Source organism: Phyllostomus hastatus, unplaced genomic scaffold (assembly GCF_019186645.2).
Source record: "Phyllostomus hastatus isolate PE091 unplaced genomic scaffold, TTU_PhHast_1.1 phas_scaffold_501, whole genome shotgun sequence".
Classification (NCBI taxonomy): domain Eukaryota; kingdom Metazoa; phylum Chordata; class Mammalia; order Chiroptera; family Phyllostomidae; genus Phyllostomus; species Phyllostomus hastatus.
Genome location: NW_025334033.1, coordinates 59,188,040 through 59,205,203, shown reverse-complemented (window position 1 = coordinate 59,205,203; position 17,164 = coordinate 59,188,040). Strand labels below are relative to the sequence as shown.

Here is a 17,164-nt window from a genome sequence, read left to right as displayed (position 1 = left end):
CTGTGACAGTGGGCTAAATGCAAGGCAGATGAATCAACAAATGATATTCTCATGGCTGAAAATGTCAGTCAAAGCATAGTCCACCATGATGGTTGTTTAGCAGGCTTCCTAACACACGTTACAAATTTCATGATGTAGGTTGTGTTCTAGTGTAGGTGAGAGCCTCAGGGGTGTCATCACAAACAGGGGCTGAATGTCATGTTGGCCGCTTAGTCGTGTTGGGCACAAGATGAAAGTGAAGCCCGTCATCAGATTCTACGTCTTCAGGCACACCTCCTAGCAAAGGTTCCTCTTTAGGTCACCCCAACCAGTTCACAAGACTAGATCCCCCGTGTACCACTTAGCCCCAAATCAGTCTGAGAATCCCATAAGACAGCAAAGACATCTCTGCAGCCTTGGTCTTCTTGGTCCAAAGCACATCATTTCAGCAGCTAACTATCCCACTGAGGGTTATCCACACAGCACCAGTAAAGAAGAATGACTATTTTGTGGATAAAAGAAAGAAAACCTCCAAGGACCATCGTTTTAACACATAGTTTTATCTACAGAGCCAAGGGGAAGAGGGCAGTGGAAGGGAATTGTCGAGTTACATTCACAAGACCCCATGTCGGTGTCCTGACTTTAGATGGCTCACTGCTGCAACGCTCACCTTCACAGACGGTCTTACCCCTTCACCGTGTGGACCTGGCTCTAACAAGGCAACAGCCAGAACTCACTAGCTAATCGACTAAAATGGAGACCAAAGCACTGTAGCATTAAGTCAAATTAATTCATAGTCAATTTGCGCTCAACTGATTGCAGAGTTTCAACGATGGTGTCTAGAACATTGTATCTTCAGTTATATTTTCGGCTTATTCTGAGTGATGAGAGAGAATAAAACATAAATTGGGGCTCTATTATTAAAGAAAATAAAGCTCTCACTACAAAGAAAAAACTTGCATAGCATTTTATACCTAAAATTTTACAAGTAAGACACATCACAGTTCTATTGTTTTTAAAGGAGTGTGTAAGAGAGAGAGAGCAAGTGCACACGAACATTACCTTGTTGGGTCCCTAAAACAATGGTCAGTGGTAAAGGAAATACGCAATACAGAGTGAAATGCCTAAATTTGATTTTGAAAAGAATTTTCCATGGGTGTGTTTTTTAGATAATATGTGTGATCTATAGCCCTTCTAAATCTAAGGGAAGGGAAGGAATGAATTATATATGCCTTCTGGGGTGTGGCATGAACACCCCCTCTCTTCTCCATACCCGCTGCACTGTGCCCAGCTCTGCCAAGGTCAAGGGAACAAACCCCTCTGACTTGTCTGTTTTTCGTCTGTTATCCTGTTAATAGATGACTGATTATCTCTCCACAATTCCCAAAGGAGAGAAATATCTAAAATTGACAAGGAATAAATAAAATTTTAAAAATGGGACAGGATCACTGTCCAAGGGAGAAACGCAATAAGGCTTTCAAAAACTACATTATTTTGGCCAGATTTAATGTGTCCTTACAGAATTTTACCAGTTCAACTTAGTGTCTGTTTTTAATTGCGTAAATATGTATGAATATTTTGTGCAACAAAGACTGGCATCTTTAAAAACTTTGAAATTTTGAGCAGGGAGCGGAGGGAGAAAAGCGAACAGTGTAATAGCTAATTACGAAAATATATGTGAGGTGACTGGAAGACAAGAATTTGTGAGGGGGTAAAGGTATTAATTCACGCTATTTCAACATGATACTAACAAAGGCAATCGACACTATATAGCTGAAACACTGATCACTTGCTTTTGTCTGCACGGTAATCGGTAACAAGTTGTTTTAGTATATTCAAACACTGATCCCTTGTTGGCCTAAATATCATGTTGACATAGCTGCAATGAATCTACCCAAACAAATAATTCTCATTATCAAAAATAATTCCATTCAATATAATCTTCCCATTATTTTTTATTAGCATCTTCTAAAAAAAGTATTCTAGAATATATCTCTGTTGAATGTGATTCAACCTGACATAGAATTTTGAAGAGTAACACTTTTAAAGGGAATTTTCTTGCTGGGACATTTGACCTGTCCCTGAAGACGACTAATGTCAGACTCAGGTCTCTAACTCTGTTATCACAAAGGGCCAGGGAAACATGAGGAGTGATTTTGTAAGTTCCTGGTAAGAATGCCAACCCCCAGGCTTAAGGGTCTTTCCAAAATTCATCTCATGTTTTTGGCTCTGCCAGGCTTTTAACTTATCTCACAGGAACTGACTTCCTCGTGATGCTTTCTCCATTTCCTGTTTTGGGTCAAAAGAGGGTAACTACCTGCATACTTATATAGTTTGGATATTTTTTTTTACATTTCTTCCAGACCAGGAAGTATAGAAATAGCATGAAGATATCTCGGTCCTTCTTTATTTGACCCCTTTTATTTAGCCTACCTTGATGAATCCATTTTCACCTGCCCTCTCATCTGACCACCGGCTCTAGGAAAAGAATTCATTCTGACAGCTTCAACAGCAAAGTGGTTAATGTGCATCATAAGGAAGAATCACTCGTTCTTTTGCCTTGGCGTTGGGTTCTCTTTGTACAACCCTGTACAGTACTTCAGCAACTATATATTTTCTTAAGATTTAAAAAGCAAAGAGTTACAAAATTGTTTGTAATTAACTTGAAATAGAAAAGATAGCACTTTTTTTTTTAAATCCCATTATATAGTACACCATATAAATTACAGACTATTCAAATGCACAAATGCATCTGGGTAACATTTATCAAATGTAATTGGCGTGTCTTTATGTGCACACGGGTGTGTGTTCTTGGGAGTTTCACTGTCTGCCTGTGGACCACGGGGCCTTGGCTGTCACGTGTGGCAGTGCTCCAGGTCTGGCACACTGCTGTTGCAGTATCGAATGTTGTTGGGGATGTGGCAGTCTGTGTAATTAATGCCCCCATTTGGGGTGTAAATGGGCTGCAGTCTGAAATCTCCTTTAAGGAGCTGATCGTTATTTAAGGAGACGATCTGAAAGCTGGTTTCCGTCATCTCCAGGATGGAGTTGTCCTTCTTGGTGCCCGCCTCACAGTAGTCATCTTTCCGCCGGCCTCGGTTGTATTTCCACTTCTGGGAGGTGTAGCGCCCCTTTTTGTGCATGTGCCAGCAAAAGACGCTGAGCAAGACCACGAGCACAAATATCACTGCGCCTCCGATCAGGCCCGCCAGCAGAAAAGGGGAACCCATGCTGTGGGAGGTCGTTTGCTCGTGGCTGGAAGCAGTGTTGCTGCCATTGTTCAAATAGGAGGCGTGGGTGGTGGCCTCGGAACAAATGGTGTCTTCTACGGCTCGGTAGTTAAAAGCATCCAGTGGCACTAAACAAATCCGATAGGTGGACCTGGGCTCCAGGTTAACCAGGCTCAAATGCTGCTTTTCCCCACTGACGATGCGTTCCTGAACAATGCCCCCAACTAAACTGTGGCCCATTTTCACCCAGGTGAGTTTGTATGCCATCACAGTAAAGAGAGACAGCCAGCTGACTTGAATGGATGTATCATTCACAAAATGGACAGAGAGCTGGATCCGTTCAGAAATGGGCGGGGTCGCTCTTTCTCTGCCATCCCAGTCGGGAATAGTGGGAAGTTTCGAGCTGGTAGGAGTCGGAGGTGTATAGCTTTTGCTAGGAGTTAAGACAGAGAGTGTGGGTGGCTGAGTTGTTGGAGAAGCTGTACTTGGGGCTGAGGTGAAGACAGGCAGGCGGGGGGTCGTGGTGGGGCATGACAAAAGATTCAGGTTCAGCTCCCTGACAGCCATCCCGCGGACTTGCTCAGGACCTTGGCACATGAAACCTCGGACGTTGAGAGATGAAGGGATGTATTTGAGCCATTCTGTGACCCATTTAATACCGCAGTCACAAAACCAAGGGTTATTCCGAGCAGTGAGCTGTTTCAGGTTGGAGAGATTGTCAAAGACCCCTTGAGTCAGCACACGCAGCTGGTTGTTGGATATATCCAACCGCTCCAGCTTACGGAGGTTGGAAAAGGCCGTCAGAGGGATGTGGTTTATCTGGTTGTCCTGCAGATACAGCCGGAGCAGATGCGTACCTGGGAGGTCAGATGGGGGGTGGGAGAGCGAATTCCTTACGATTGAAAATTCCTTGAGCTTGGTGAGATGGCTGAAGGTGCCCTCGGCAATGCCTTTGTTAGTCAGGAGATTCCCGTCCACAATCAGACGCTCCAAGCTCGTGAGATTCTGAAAGGCCATGTCTGATATGACAGCGATTCGGTTTTCATCCACTCTCAGCTCTTGCAAGTCCACAGGAAGCCCAACAGGCACGCTGCTCAGGTGATTCTTGGACAGAAACAACAGCTTGAGGCTAACAGCCTCCCGGAAGGCCCCGTCTTCCACCCCCACTGTGGATATAGAGTTGTCATCCAGGTGTAGCTCTTCGAGCTTCAAGAGCTGAGCAAGGGCTGCCCGTGAGATGGTCTGAATGTTGTTTTCCTGCAAATGGAGAACTCGAACATTCTTGGGGAGGTTCATGGGGAACTCATCCAGTTGGTTGCCGTAAAGGTAGACCGTGTGCACTGACTGCACGTTGTGCAGTTCTGCAGGAAATCCAGCATTATTAATTTGGTTGTTGTGGAGGTAGAGCACGGTTACGCCCTCCGGGATCCCAAGAGGCACTGAGGTCAAGCTTCGCTCGTTACAGTAGACAAAGTTCCTGTCGCAGCGGCAGACACTGGGGCACCCCAGGAGTTTCGACACTTGTGAGGAGAGCCCCAGAGAAATGAGAAGCCAAGATTTCAGGAAAAAAGCCCCATGGCTGGGCCACTGTGTGGTCTGTACGCCCATTGCTGAAGTACACAAATCAAATACAAAGTGGTGGGGAAATGAAAAAGAAAAAAATAGAAAGCAAAACCAAAATGACTGGATGGAGTTCTGTCCAAGTCCAGAACTCCAACTAGAGGAGAGTCCCAAAGGCCCACGGTCAAAGAATCTTCCTGCAGTCTCTGGTCTTACCAGCCTGTGTTGACCTCCTTGCTATTGTCCTCCATGTGCAAAAAGGAATTCAACAGAGAGAATTTTCTACACAAGCCAGCAATGAAGCCAAGTTATCAGCGCTCAACAGGGGCCCTGTTGGGCAGGCAGAACACCTTGCCTTCTGTTGTACGTCAGAACAGCGTTGGTCAGTCTGTGAACTTCTTGGGTTAGCTCAATCTGCAACCTGTGTAGGAAAGCAGAGAGAAAAGAGTCAGTTGAGGGCAGTACTGGAAGAAAGTGTTGACCTGACTGTACTGCTCCAAAGAATGCTGTGATTGGGACTAAATGACTAGAGGCAGGTGACTGGCATTAAGTGATACTTAAGGAACAATAATTTCATTGAAAAGATATTCAAGAAATGAAATGACTCAATTATCTTCAAACAAATCCATACTGTTACCTCTCATTGTCAATCCCTATACTGTGAATTTTACAGTCGCAGTCAGTACCATCTCATAAGTACCTATCTGCATATCCATAGGCACGCTGATGAATCCTCTGATTCAAATAATGAGATTACCTACAAATCCAACTGGTTGGCATCTTGTTTCAAGATGGGACAAGTAAATGAGGAATTAATAGAATTTTAGGGGAAAATGCAAAACCTTTTCAAGTTATAAACAAACCAATGCAAATTGGGAACCAACAAAGCCAACTCCAAAGATGCAGCCTTTTGATCCGACACCTTGAGGAAGCACTACAAACTTAAGGCACTGAAGCATGTGCGGGCGCACAGAGAAGACTTTTCTGCCCCGTTTCCTGCCTCTTCTCATCTCTAGTGTTCCTCTAAAATAGCTTACACCCTGGTTACCAAGGACAATGGCCACAGTCCAGTCCGGGACTCATTTTCACTCATCCCCTCCTTCGGGACCTCCACATGGAGATGAGACATGCACCTGTGAGCCCTTTGAGAGCTGCAAAACTCATGATTGGGAACACATTATTTTTTCAACAACACGACCTTCTTTCCAGCCATGAGTTTTTCCTGCTTTTAAAGTAGGACTTTCAGAAAACTTTGAAATGATAGAAGACACAGTTACGGAAGTAAAGGCAACCTACAGATAAGTACTCATGCCTTCATGCTCCAGAACTTGTCCCAACTGTTTTTTAGATTAGAGAGGTAAAGAAGTTAATTGAAAGGTGCCAGATTTGATTTTCCTACAAAATAAGCTAACATGACAGGGCATGGAAAGCTATGCATCTCTTAATTCTCACCAATAACCAGAGATTGAAACTACTTACATCAAAAAGCACGGGAAACTATTTGAAATTGTTCCCTTAGCTTTCTTTAGAAACATAATTTAAAAAGAAAAAAAGTGTAAGTGCCATTTAAGTGGCAAAGATATTGTATATTTTTCCACAATATAAAAGTTTTTGAACTATATGAAAAAATGCCTTTGATGACCTGAAGTGGTAAAATTCACTATTTATTATTCAGAATTATTTTAAATAGGGGTAGGGGCAGCAGCCTCTTTCCAGGCAAACAGATATATATGATACTTTGAGAAAAAACAAAAAGTTACTTAATTAAACTTACAAATATCTGTTTTGATTGATCATAACCATTCCCTTCTAGCAAAACCCCTCTATGCTTAAAGAATAGTGTACAGGACAACTAAAGCAAGTGTCAGAAAAATGAGTTCGATGCATAAGCTTGCTGCCATTTTTAGCTCAGGTTTCAAATTTTCAAACCCTCTCAATGTTCCCTAATAGCCTGTTACTCAAGCGTGAGCCTTGGTCCAGAAGCATTCACTTGACCTCCATCGTTGAAAACACAGTACCTACGTGTTAGTGAGAGCCTCGGATGGGCACATTAAAATCTTAAAAACATCCCCCAAAAGTGTGCCATCTTATTTAATCATTCAGATGTTTTAAAGTATCACATGTCAAACACCTGTAAAAGCATGCCGAACGACTCTTCCAAGAAGAGCAAAGGCATCAGGCATACTTACCACTTCTGTCTCCAACAGATAGTCTCAACTTGCATCTTACATGCAAATGACATTTTATAAGTGGAGCAGTGCAATGCCTAGAAATGTCACCTCAGTGGACGCTTGGAAAGTGTTTATCTGAATGACAAGAAGGAATGTCTGTAGGAGTCACTGGTAATCAGGAGTCCAATTTTCTAAAGCATGACTTATTTAAGAACATGAAACTTGTGCTGTTAGTGTTTACGTTTCAAAAGGGGTAGAATATGGAGACAAAAAGAAAATCTAGTGTATTTTTGAGTCTTCGACAAGAATCTTCAAAGTATGATGTGAACGCACAGGGCATCAGATTTCCTAAGGGGGAGGAACTGCTGCACCAGGGTCTCTGAGTGAGTTCCTATGTACAAAAAACTGATGCCCAACTCTGTTTACACGCCAAGGGTTTAGGGCCTGAAAACAATAAACCCATACTTGAAAATGACAGCATTTACTTGGAAAGCTCCTCAGCTAACAGCCTGAAAGCAAAAATCACTGGGAGTTAACAAAGTTCTCTGCAATGACCTGGGGACTTTCAATATGTACCCAAATTACGAATTTTCCACTTGCTGAGTTGTGTCCCCTGGAAGAAGAGGAGGGGTAGTCCCTCTGCCCAGACCTCATGCCCTTGCGAGTGTCTTTTATTGTAAGTGTTTCTTCTCTAATTACACAAGAAGAGGAAGCGGTCCTGAAGACGGCTCCTCATAGGATGACAAGGGGCAACTGCTACTGTTTATCCACCTTCCTAGGAGAAAAGTTCCATCTAGATCACAGCGTGTTGATCAGTTCTCACAACTGCAAGCTGGGATGAGAACAAACTCTTGGGGGTTTTCTCAGAGCGCCCTGGGAACCCCCCGCAAACTCTCAGTGCACAGTAGATTTGCGCTCATCCTTGGATCCACAACAGCCTACATGTCATGTCAGCCAATATATTGTATCTCTGTTCACAGTAGCGCAAGTAGAACATTACAAACATGCAGAAAAAATATTTTTGAATTTCAGTGAGTGAAAATTTCCTCTATGTGCTCAGCTTTAATTCCTACCAAATATCTAAGGCAGAAATCCTTTTAGACCTTAAGCTGGAGACTATTCGCAGAGACAGAGCACTAAGTTATAGTCAAAAGGCTGGGCCCTGAGAGCTCATCCCACCTCTGACCCTCAGCAGCTCTGGGACTTTGGATAAACCAATCTTTTAAGTCTTAGTCTCCTCCTATGAGAAATGAGGATAATATAGTTCCCAAATCACAGAACTCTTGGGAGGATTAAACTAGATAACATGGTGAAAAGCTTATATGGTGCCTTACACATGAAAAAACACACACAATATTATAAATGGTTATTCTCTGTGTACTTGTTATTATTAGTGCTGTCCAAAGATATAAACTCCAACATGTAGAGAAAAATAAAATCACATTTGAGCTAACATCTGTGCTCTTTGACTTACCCCAGGATTTCTCATCTTCAGAACGATTGACATTTTGAGCCCAGTAAGTCTTTGGTTGTGGGTTTGCCGTGAGCACCCAAACATGTCCCCAGGACAGTGCCATCTGCATGTCTGCTAGGACAGCAAGACCTCCCAAGTTGGGAACCATCCTTCTAAGTACCTGAGGAGGTGCTTCCTCTGATGCTACAGCGGAAATTCAAGGTAAGCTTCTAATAAATGCTAAAAATGCTCCTTGCTTTGGAGACCGAAAATGCAATATGTTTTTCATTCATCTATTCACTCAATATTTATAGGACATAGAATGAGCACACAGTCTTTTGCAGAGCTGATGTGGTTTTTGGCTTCCTGAGGCTTAATGTTTAGTGAGGGGAGAAAACTGAAGAACAGGGAACACGGTGCTGTGTAAGCAGCACTAACCTTGGGGCCTCAGGGAATGACATACTGTGTATAAAGTTCTAACCTAGCCCGCCGAGTGTCAGAATAAAAACACTGAAGGGGAAGGACTGTCTACGCGGTGATCTGAAGGATAAGAAGGGGCAAGCCAGCGAAGATTCAACAAGTTCTGCTCACGGACCCACGCTGGTCATAATGTGGATCAAGAGGCAAACCCCAGACCAGCTGAGAAAAAGAACAAAACTTCGACTTTCCCTGACTTTGTCTGCTCCTCACTGAGGCAGTCCTGTTTTTAGAAGACCGGAAACAAGCACATGTTTCAAAACCATTTGCCATTTCATTTGCAAGTCTCTACTGTTAGGAATAAACAGGCTTAGCCATAGAAGATAAATTTAAAATATGGAAGTAACGGTTGTGTTTTTTCTTTTTTTCTTTCCTATTTGTTTGTTGTATCGACTGCATTCCCCCTCCAGGAAACAGAAGATGATGAAGAATGGCTTCACAGAAGGTGCTAGGTAAAGGCAGAAATGTTTATTGAGAAGCTGAAAGTACAGTTTCAAAAGCATGGGTGTAAATCAATACGCAACCAATGCACTTTGGAGACAGCCAGACCTGGCCCTGCCAGTCTGCAAACAATGACAGTAACAGCAGAAGTTGTCCCCAGATACTTTACTCAACTCTTCTCATCGGAACTGAAACTCAAAGCAGGCAAATCATAGAAAAGCTTGCTACAAAGTGTTTCTTTCCTAGTGCTGCCTAAGAAGATTTTTGGTTCTTTTAAATTAATTCCAGGATGCCCTCTTCCAGGAGCACTTAATAAACTCAGACTATAAAAAATCATAGTTCAGAAAATAGGAACTGTCAATAAGCACTGCCGATTGCATAATGTAATGATACTAGGAAGAACCTAATAAAATCTTAATGGTTTCAGCATGGCTGGATTGGGACAAGATAGCACAGTGCAGGAAGCGATGCTGATACCAATAGGCGGGCTGTAGACAGGTTGTCGGGATGCTGTGAGTGGACCGAGGGCATGGTATGCAGCCAGACAATACTGTCAGGAACCACCTGGAGCCATGGTAAGGATACTGTGAGTTTTACAATGCACCCACGGATTAGCCGCTTTGCCCAGGTAACTGAGCCCCTGCCTTGTGAAGGATGCGCCCCTGATATGGAGTGCTCTGCTCCTGACTGCTGGTCCCCACCCCCATCTTTCAAGGTCTAGTCCTTGGCTCTGCCTGAGAGGTCAGGCGGGGTTTCCAGGGTCCCTTTCCTTTGTCGGTGGGCCTTGAGTATGGGCAACTAGCTGTATGTGGGAACTAGGGCATGGGGGCGGGCACAGAGTTAACTGGACTCCACGGGAATCTCCCACATCCCTGGGCGAGATGGGGACAGGTGGAAGGCTGGGATGATAACTGGATAGGAAAGCAAGCCCTCCTACACCTTTCTGGTACCTGATCGGGGGTGGGACCAGGGGGTAGGCAGGCACATGCACACAGAGATCAGGATCGCGGCAGGGGGTTGTACTGGACCAAACAAACCTGTCAGTCTAGCCTGGGGAAACCAAGGGATAACTTGGGAGGTGAACCCACCCAAATAATGGGAACGTTTAGGAAGTTAATTAGTCATTCTGAGAAAGCATCCTAACCAAAGTTAATATAAACCCATGGGAACAAAGAGGTCACACTATTGCTTGTGACTGCTGCTGAGGACCTGCACGTGGACAGTGTCCTGGACTGTCCTCTCCAGGGGCCCATGACTGGACTGTGTGTCTCTCTCGCTGACCTGGCGGAACATTCAAGGGCAGGGGACATGAGACCTCGTGGCCCTAGAAGCCACATGGCCAATGGCAGTGCTGGCTACACACGCCATCTCCAGGTGGGAACCTGACGCTTGACAGAAGCTGGGAATGAGCTACACTAACTCGATAAACACTTACAAGCTGCCTTGGGCTTCAAAGAACGGTACTTTACAACGGAGCAAGAATTTGGGGCACTGCTTTTTATTTTGGTCTTGCTGGGGATGGCTGCATTTTGGCTGGGTTTTATGAAGCAGATGGGGAGTCCTCCTCGTCCCAGCTCATTCTGCATGGGAATGAAAATTTCTCTCATATCTCACTAACCTCTAACCCTAGAGTTTGCCTTCTGGTGGCAATGGGACAGCAGAGCCCCAATTTGGTTTGATAACATTACAAATGTGAAAACTGACATGAAGAGGGATTCGCTGAGTAAAGATTCCTAAGTTACATTGGATTTAGAGCTTCTGGAGTTAGGCAATTTGTGCTTAAAATGAGAAACACACAGGTACAGCATCCATAGTCCTCCCTATACTACAAATGTCTTGGTTGCAATGTGGAATCACTAAAGCAATTTTAGATCTTGTGCACATTTCCACATTCCTGAAGATAGGTTATAAATACTGTGCACACAACAGTCAGGAGAGTTCTGTAGTTAGTTGGTCAAGATGCGGGGATTAGCAGAGGAACTTGGGGAGAAATATAACAATAGCCACCCCGTAACTTGGAATTGTTTTTCCATTCCATTCATTAAACCACAACCAAACCAAACCCCTTAAAGTTTCTCATTAGGCAAATATTTCTCTTTGCTGAAACAAAGAGAGAAAAAAGGGAAGACAGAAGGAGGGAAAAAGGGAAGGAAAAAAGGAAACACTTTATTTAAACAGTTGACAATTTTCTGGCTCTAATCCATCTGGAATTGAAAGCATTAAAATTGGAGGGGAAAAAAGGATTCTCTAGGCAAGCATAAAACTCTCTAACACATTCGAAGAGATGTTCTCCCAAGACTTCCAACACAGTTGGTTCAAATAACGGGGATAAGTGTAGAACAAGCAACCAATGTTACAAATGCAAACACATAAAGTTGAAAGACACATTAATTATTGCCACAGGCTGCTCCAAACCCCTCAATCCACCGGGGAGCTCCCATTGACCATCCCTTGGGTTCATTAAAATCTGCATAATCTAAACTACAGAAGGATCCTACGGGGTGTTCAATAAACCCAGTGGTGAACAAATACTAACAGGGAAGAATGTGATTGGGACAACACCAACAGAATTAAAGGAAAGAAAAAAGTACATGGTACATACAGAACGGACCCCCTACACTTCATATCTATATGCTGTCAAACCATTTCAAAGTGTTCCTTAAAGTTCATTTGTTCACACACTCACATGTCTTTGCTGAAACAGACACGGAGAGACTAATGTTCCAGGCAATGAAAAGAACACATTTCTTAGACTCTTATCTCTGGGAGAGATTTTTTCCATATTTGATCCAGTGATTTCCTAACCCAGAGAGTCTGCCAAAACACTAGGGAAAGATGATGAAAAGTGATTTCTGGGCATGCACATTTTGTCAAATGTCCCCAGGTGGGCATGACGACCAGCCACTGTAAGCTTCTAATACCCAGATAATAAAATTACCCAGATAATAAAATTTTATTTATTAAGATAAATAAAATTCCCTGTTGGGAATTTCTTTCAGGGCATCGACACAACTGGTCCTTCTTTCTGCTGGATCAAGACAACATGTGAGAAATGAGTACAGAGTAAAGGTTTGGAACCAGAATTTAGCTTCGATCAAGCTGGACCTGTGTGTAGATGAAGGGTAACTGACCAAGGACCTCCCCACACCGCTGCATGGCTCAGTGGGAGCGGGAAACCAAGTGGCTGCCCAGCCAATAAGCAGCTTCAAGGTATCAAAGATCAGGGGTGCCTGAAAGTCTTGATGGGCTACCTAGAGGATGGCAGTAAGACAGACAAACTCCCCTTTCCTACTTTCGTGTCAACAAGCCCCAAGTCTTCTGCCACCACTTTCTACAGCTTGAAAGGTCTCTACGTGTGGCCACTGAGGGAAAAGCTGTGGAAGGTGAAACTATTCACCAACGGCCCAACACATGGCCACCTTTCATTTACTCATCTCCTCGGATGAAATGCCACAGGTATCATGAGTTCTTAGGAAGCGGCAGTATTCTGCTAAACAGTAAATTCAGAGAAACTCTTGCTAGATCTGCTTTTTCTCTACAAAAGACAGTGTCCAGCCATTCACAAAAGAGCAGTGAACTCCAGGAAGCCTGAAAGCTTTCTTCTCCCTTCTTCCATCCTAGAATTTAAACACAAGTGGTCATTCTGAATGTGAGTGTCCGTTTCTATGCTGCCCCCAAGCGGTCACGCACCCAAGCGCAATCTGCCAGCCTTTGCCTGGAGTGGGGAACTCCTTCACAGGAAGTCATCCTGCCTCTCCCTTTTCCTCTCCCTTTCTTTTTAGGAAGGTAAGCTAGGCTGATAGAGAACAAAGATTTGAACTTAATGCTTATACATTTTTGACAATTCAAAAAAGAAATAAGTAACTATACTCACATAATTCACCCTTGGGCTCCTGTATAATTTCCAAATTGGTTTCAGATGCAGTAAAATATTAAAATATCTATTGGGCATTAGCCATGGCTAATATTGTGAAATACTCACAGAGCTATGAAAAATAAAACATTTTAATCCCTAATTTACAAATGAGGAAACAAACTGGGAGAAATCTGTGACTTAAATTCAAATAGTAGCAAATCCTAGAGGTAGAATTCCAATTCAGGTTTCCTGGTTAAAAAAAAATCAGTGGTCTTCCCACTATACCACATTTCTCTCCCTTTTGGTTTAGGGTTCACAATCTATCGTTTCACAAATTCTGCCCATACTCAAGGTTCCCTGGCCTTCTCTACTCATCAAGCAAGCATCTCCCACCCAATCACAAGCCTCATCTCCCCTCTGCCTGCCTGAGTTTCAAATTCTCACCAGAGCAGGTCAACTAACAGCCCAGACTAGGTCTACCTGAAATAAGAAATCATCAGCCTAATGTGAGACCTCCCCATCTAGCAAGCCTATTATACTACTCTGGAAAATACCATTTTCCATTCTCCACAAAGATGGCATCAAGACTCACCCTTCGACCTTCAAACCTTCTCCCCTCACTCTCTGTAGACAGCCTCATTGTAATCCGCAGATGACTAGACCACATCAGACAGGATGTCCCATGTCTTTCTGTTGACAAATGTACCAATCTACCTGCATCTGCACCCACTTTATTCTTTTAAGGGTTGACAATATCAATGCTTCCTTGGAGCCCATGCCCTACATGCCTCTCCAGAACATAGTTCTCTGTCACCTTCTTCTCTGTGTGCAAAACCTCTTGCTCTCAAACCAGACCCACTTTTGAAAATTCTCCAGTATTTTACACTTGTGAAACTCCCTTGACCCCAAATCCCTTCCTCCAGCTGTTGTCACATTTCTCTCCTTGCCTTTATCCAGATTCCTAATAGAAAACAGTCCGTCATCCATAGCTCTGTCATCTCACTCCCCACCATCCTTCACCATCACAGTCCACACTGGTTGCTGCCCTACTTTCCCATAAGCATCTCTCACTGATGTCAACAGTCAGTCCCCCAGGTTGCTAAAGCCAAAGGGCTTTGCCTGTCTGCCTCCTACTTGATGCCACAGCAGCATTGAGACTTGTTGTGCCTGCCCTTTTCAAAACATCATCATTCCTTGGCTGCTATGACGTCAAAGGGTGCTGGCTTTCTTCCTATTCCTTCTGCTAGTTTCTATTCTGCAGGCTTTCCCTCTTCAATTCTACACATTCAGTGTGAGTCCAGTAAACTTGAGCCACATACTGGTCTTATTTTCCCTCTTTAGGAAATGATCTCCAAGCCTTAAGCTTAAATTGCCATCTTATGCAAATGGAACATACACTTACATTTCCATCTTAGACTCTCTTCTCAGCTCCTTACGTCTACATCCAACACCCACTTGACTTATTCACTGTGGCGTTTCAAGATCACTTCCAATTTACCATTGATGGTTTGAGATATCTTTACATATATTGTCTCCTAGTAAAGCAAATGCATTTTATATTGTTACTAACCCCAAAGAAGGAATGAGTGCTCCAAGTTAAGTAGCTACTCCAAGGCCAATTAGCGAATAAGTGACAGGTATGGGATTTGAACTTGGGCACAAGCTGAACAGCCTTGTTTCTACCCTATGTCCTGGCTCCCTATAATTTCCACACTTTCACAGACAGCTCTGCATTGGCTCACTATTGTTTCTCCGGAGCCTAGAGCAGCATCTGGCAAGCATTCAAGAAGTGTTTGTAGAATAAAGGAACAAATTAAAAATGACCTTCAGATGATTATTTTGTTTGAAGACACAAACTGCAAAAACTCTTTGACGCTGTCAATCTGATGTCCCATAAGGAATCATCATGATATCATTTCAGAACAGACTTCAGGGGGTTTAAGCTACTCTACTCTAACCTATCCAGAGAGATTGAGGGATAAATGGAGAAATGCATGAATAGTCCCTGAACACGAAGAAACTCAATGACCTTAGAGAAAGGTGTAGAACATTCAACTGGAAAGTACTTGCAATTACGACAGCACTATTCCTGTTTTACAAAATCACATGAAATTCTGTGCCCTCACTGACTGACAGTACGGCTGAACTGCGTCGGTCGGACCCATTGTTATGAAATGCATCTGCTGTAAGGCATGTCTGAGCCCGCCAGGTACCCAACACTGCAGTGCTGTGATGGTTATGACCTGAATGCCGGTAAGTCTTTATGATTTATCACAAAAACGTTTTTGCTCATATAACACCAATAATTTATATATTTACAAAAGATTCAGTGTGACAGTTGAACTGTGCTTTAATTCCATACCACTTTCCCACTGCAGAGAGAATCCATACAAAATTGTCCAGCATCTTTGAGAGCCTTGAGAATGCGTAGGCACTAAAGTGAAAGAATATATGCACTTCTATGTTCATTGCAGTGTTATTTACAATAGCCACAACTTGGAAGCAGCCGGACACCCATCAATATACGAATGGATAAAAGTGCTGTGGTAACTTTAAACAATGGAGTACTATTTGGCCATACAGGATAGAGGAAATCTTTCCCTTTGCAACTGCATGGATGGACCTGGAGAGCATTATGTTTAGTTATATAAGCCAGTCAGAGAAAACAAGAACCATACGATTACACTTACATGTGAATCTAATGAACAAAGTAAACTAACAAACAAACCGGAAACAGACTCATAGATGCAGAGAACTGAATGACAGCTGTCAGTGGGGAGGACGGTTGGGGGTCTGGGTGAAAAATTGAAGGGATTAAGCAAAAAAATGCTCATAGACACAGACAACAGTACAGTAATAACCAGAGGGGAAGGAGGGTAGATGGAGGTAGAAAGAGTATAAAACAGAGGTAAACTGTGAGGGCAGGAGACTTGACCTGGGATAGTAAACACACAACATGATATACTAGATGCATTATAGAACTGTACCTGTAAAGTCTATATGATTTTATTAACCAGTGCCTCCCAATTAATCCAATAAAAATAAAAACATTTGCAAGCAAAAAAATTGCTATGAAAAATAGAAACCGTATCCCAAAATATAAATATAGCCAAGATCCCCACCAAAATATTGCACCATAGATGCAATATGCATAATGAAACAGAAGGTTGGGTTTCTCCTTCAGAAAAATAATACAGATTTCAGTCTATGATACTGATGGGCACAGGGAGTAAAATCAGACAGTGTATATTTCCAGGTGAGTTACCTAGTTTTGAGTCTAAAATATGAAAAATTAATTGCTGTAGCCAATTTTGGTGTCACAGTGATGGTTCAGAATGTAAATGCTGTAAAGTTTCCTCACTAAGTAAATAGGTTTTATAGTGCACCTCTTGTCTTCAGAACAGCTGTCGTGCTGAAGCGTCAGGTTATGTTCGTGAATTTAGAGGAGAAGAGGGGACAAAAAATTTAAAAAATAAACACTTGTTTCTTATCTTTGACCCTCTCCTTCTCTCAAGGACATTTCTCCCCCCGAAACGTAATCACATGTAGGTTAACATAAAATCAAGTGATTTCAAAATACAAAATAAAACACTGGATAAGAAGCATCAGTATTATAACCAGCGTAGCTACACATATAATGTAAGAAATAGTGAAAAGCAAAACAGTAAAAAACAAAGTAGATTTTAAAAGCTACCTTCAGAAATACTGTACTGGTGGCCTTTCTCATTGGAGGGAATTTTGATATATGTCCCCCGAACACAGAGGGATTGAAACATATCAGCAGGCCCTTTCAGAAGTTTGTCCACGGTCAGAGCACTGCTTTCATTTATGACACTGCAGTCTTCAAACTTTACCACGAATGCAAGACTGTTTTATTTCCTTTATTTCCTTATTCTGTTTCCAAAAAAGACCAGCCTCCTACAAATACACACACACACACACACACACACACACAATCAGTAGAACTTCCTTTAAAAAAAAAAAAGGGCAAGCTACA

At 42.8% G+C, this 17,164-nt stretch overlaps 2 protein-coding genes across 2 annotated transcripts in view; both read right to left on the bottom strand.

Moving 5' to 3' along the window:
- Positions 1 to 1,916: 1,916 nt before the first annotated feature.
- FLRT2 (fibronectin leucine rich transmembrane protein 2) lies at positions 1,917 to 5,021 on the bottom strand. The gene has a single exon (XM_045822777.1). The coding sequence runs from the start codon at positions 4,815 to 4,817 to the stop codon at positions 2,835 to 2,837; it is 1,983 nt and encodes a 660-aa protein (XP_045678733.1). The 5' UTR covers positions 4,818 to 5,021; the 3' UTR covers positions 1,917 to 2,834.
- Positions 5,022 to 5,030: 9 nt separating this feature from the next.
- LOC123807912 (serine/arginine repetitive matrix protein 1-like) overlaps positions 5,031 to 17,164 on the bottom strand; it is an 86,821-nt gene continuing 74,687 nt past the window's right edge. The window contains exon 4 of the mRNA XM_045821960.1: positions 5,031 to 5,190. Within this exon, the coding sequence (XP_045677916.1) occupies positions 5,179 to 5,190 (12 nt within the window). The 3' untranslated portion in view covers positions 5,031 to 5,178. The remainder of the gene's footprint in view (positions 5,191 to 17,164) is intronic.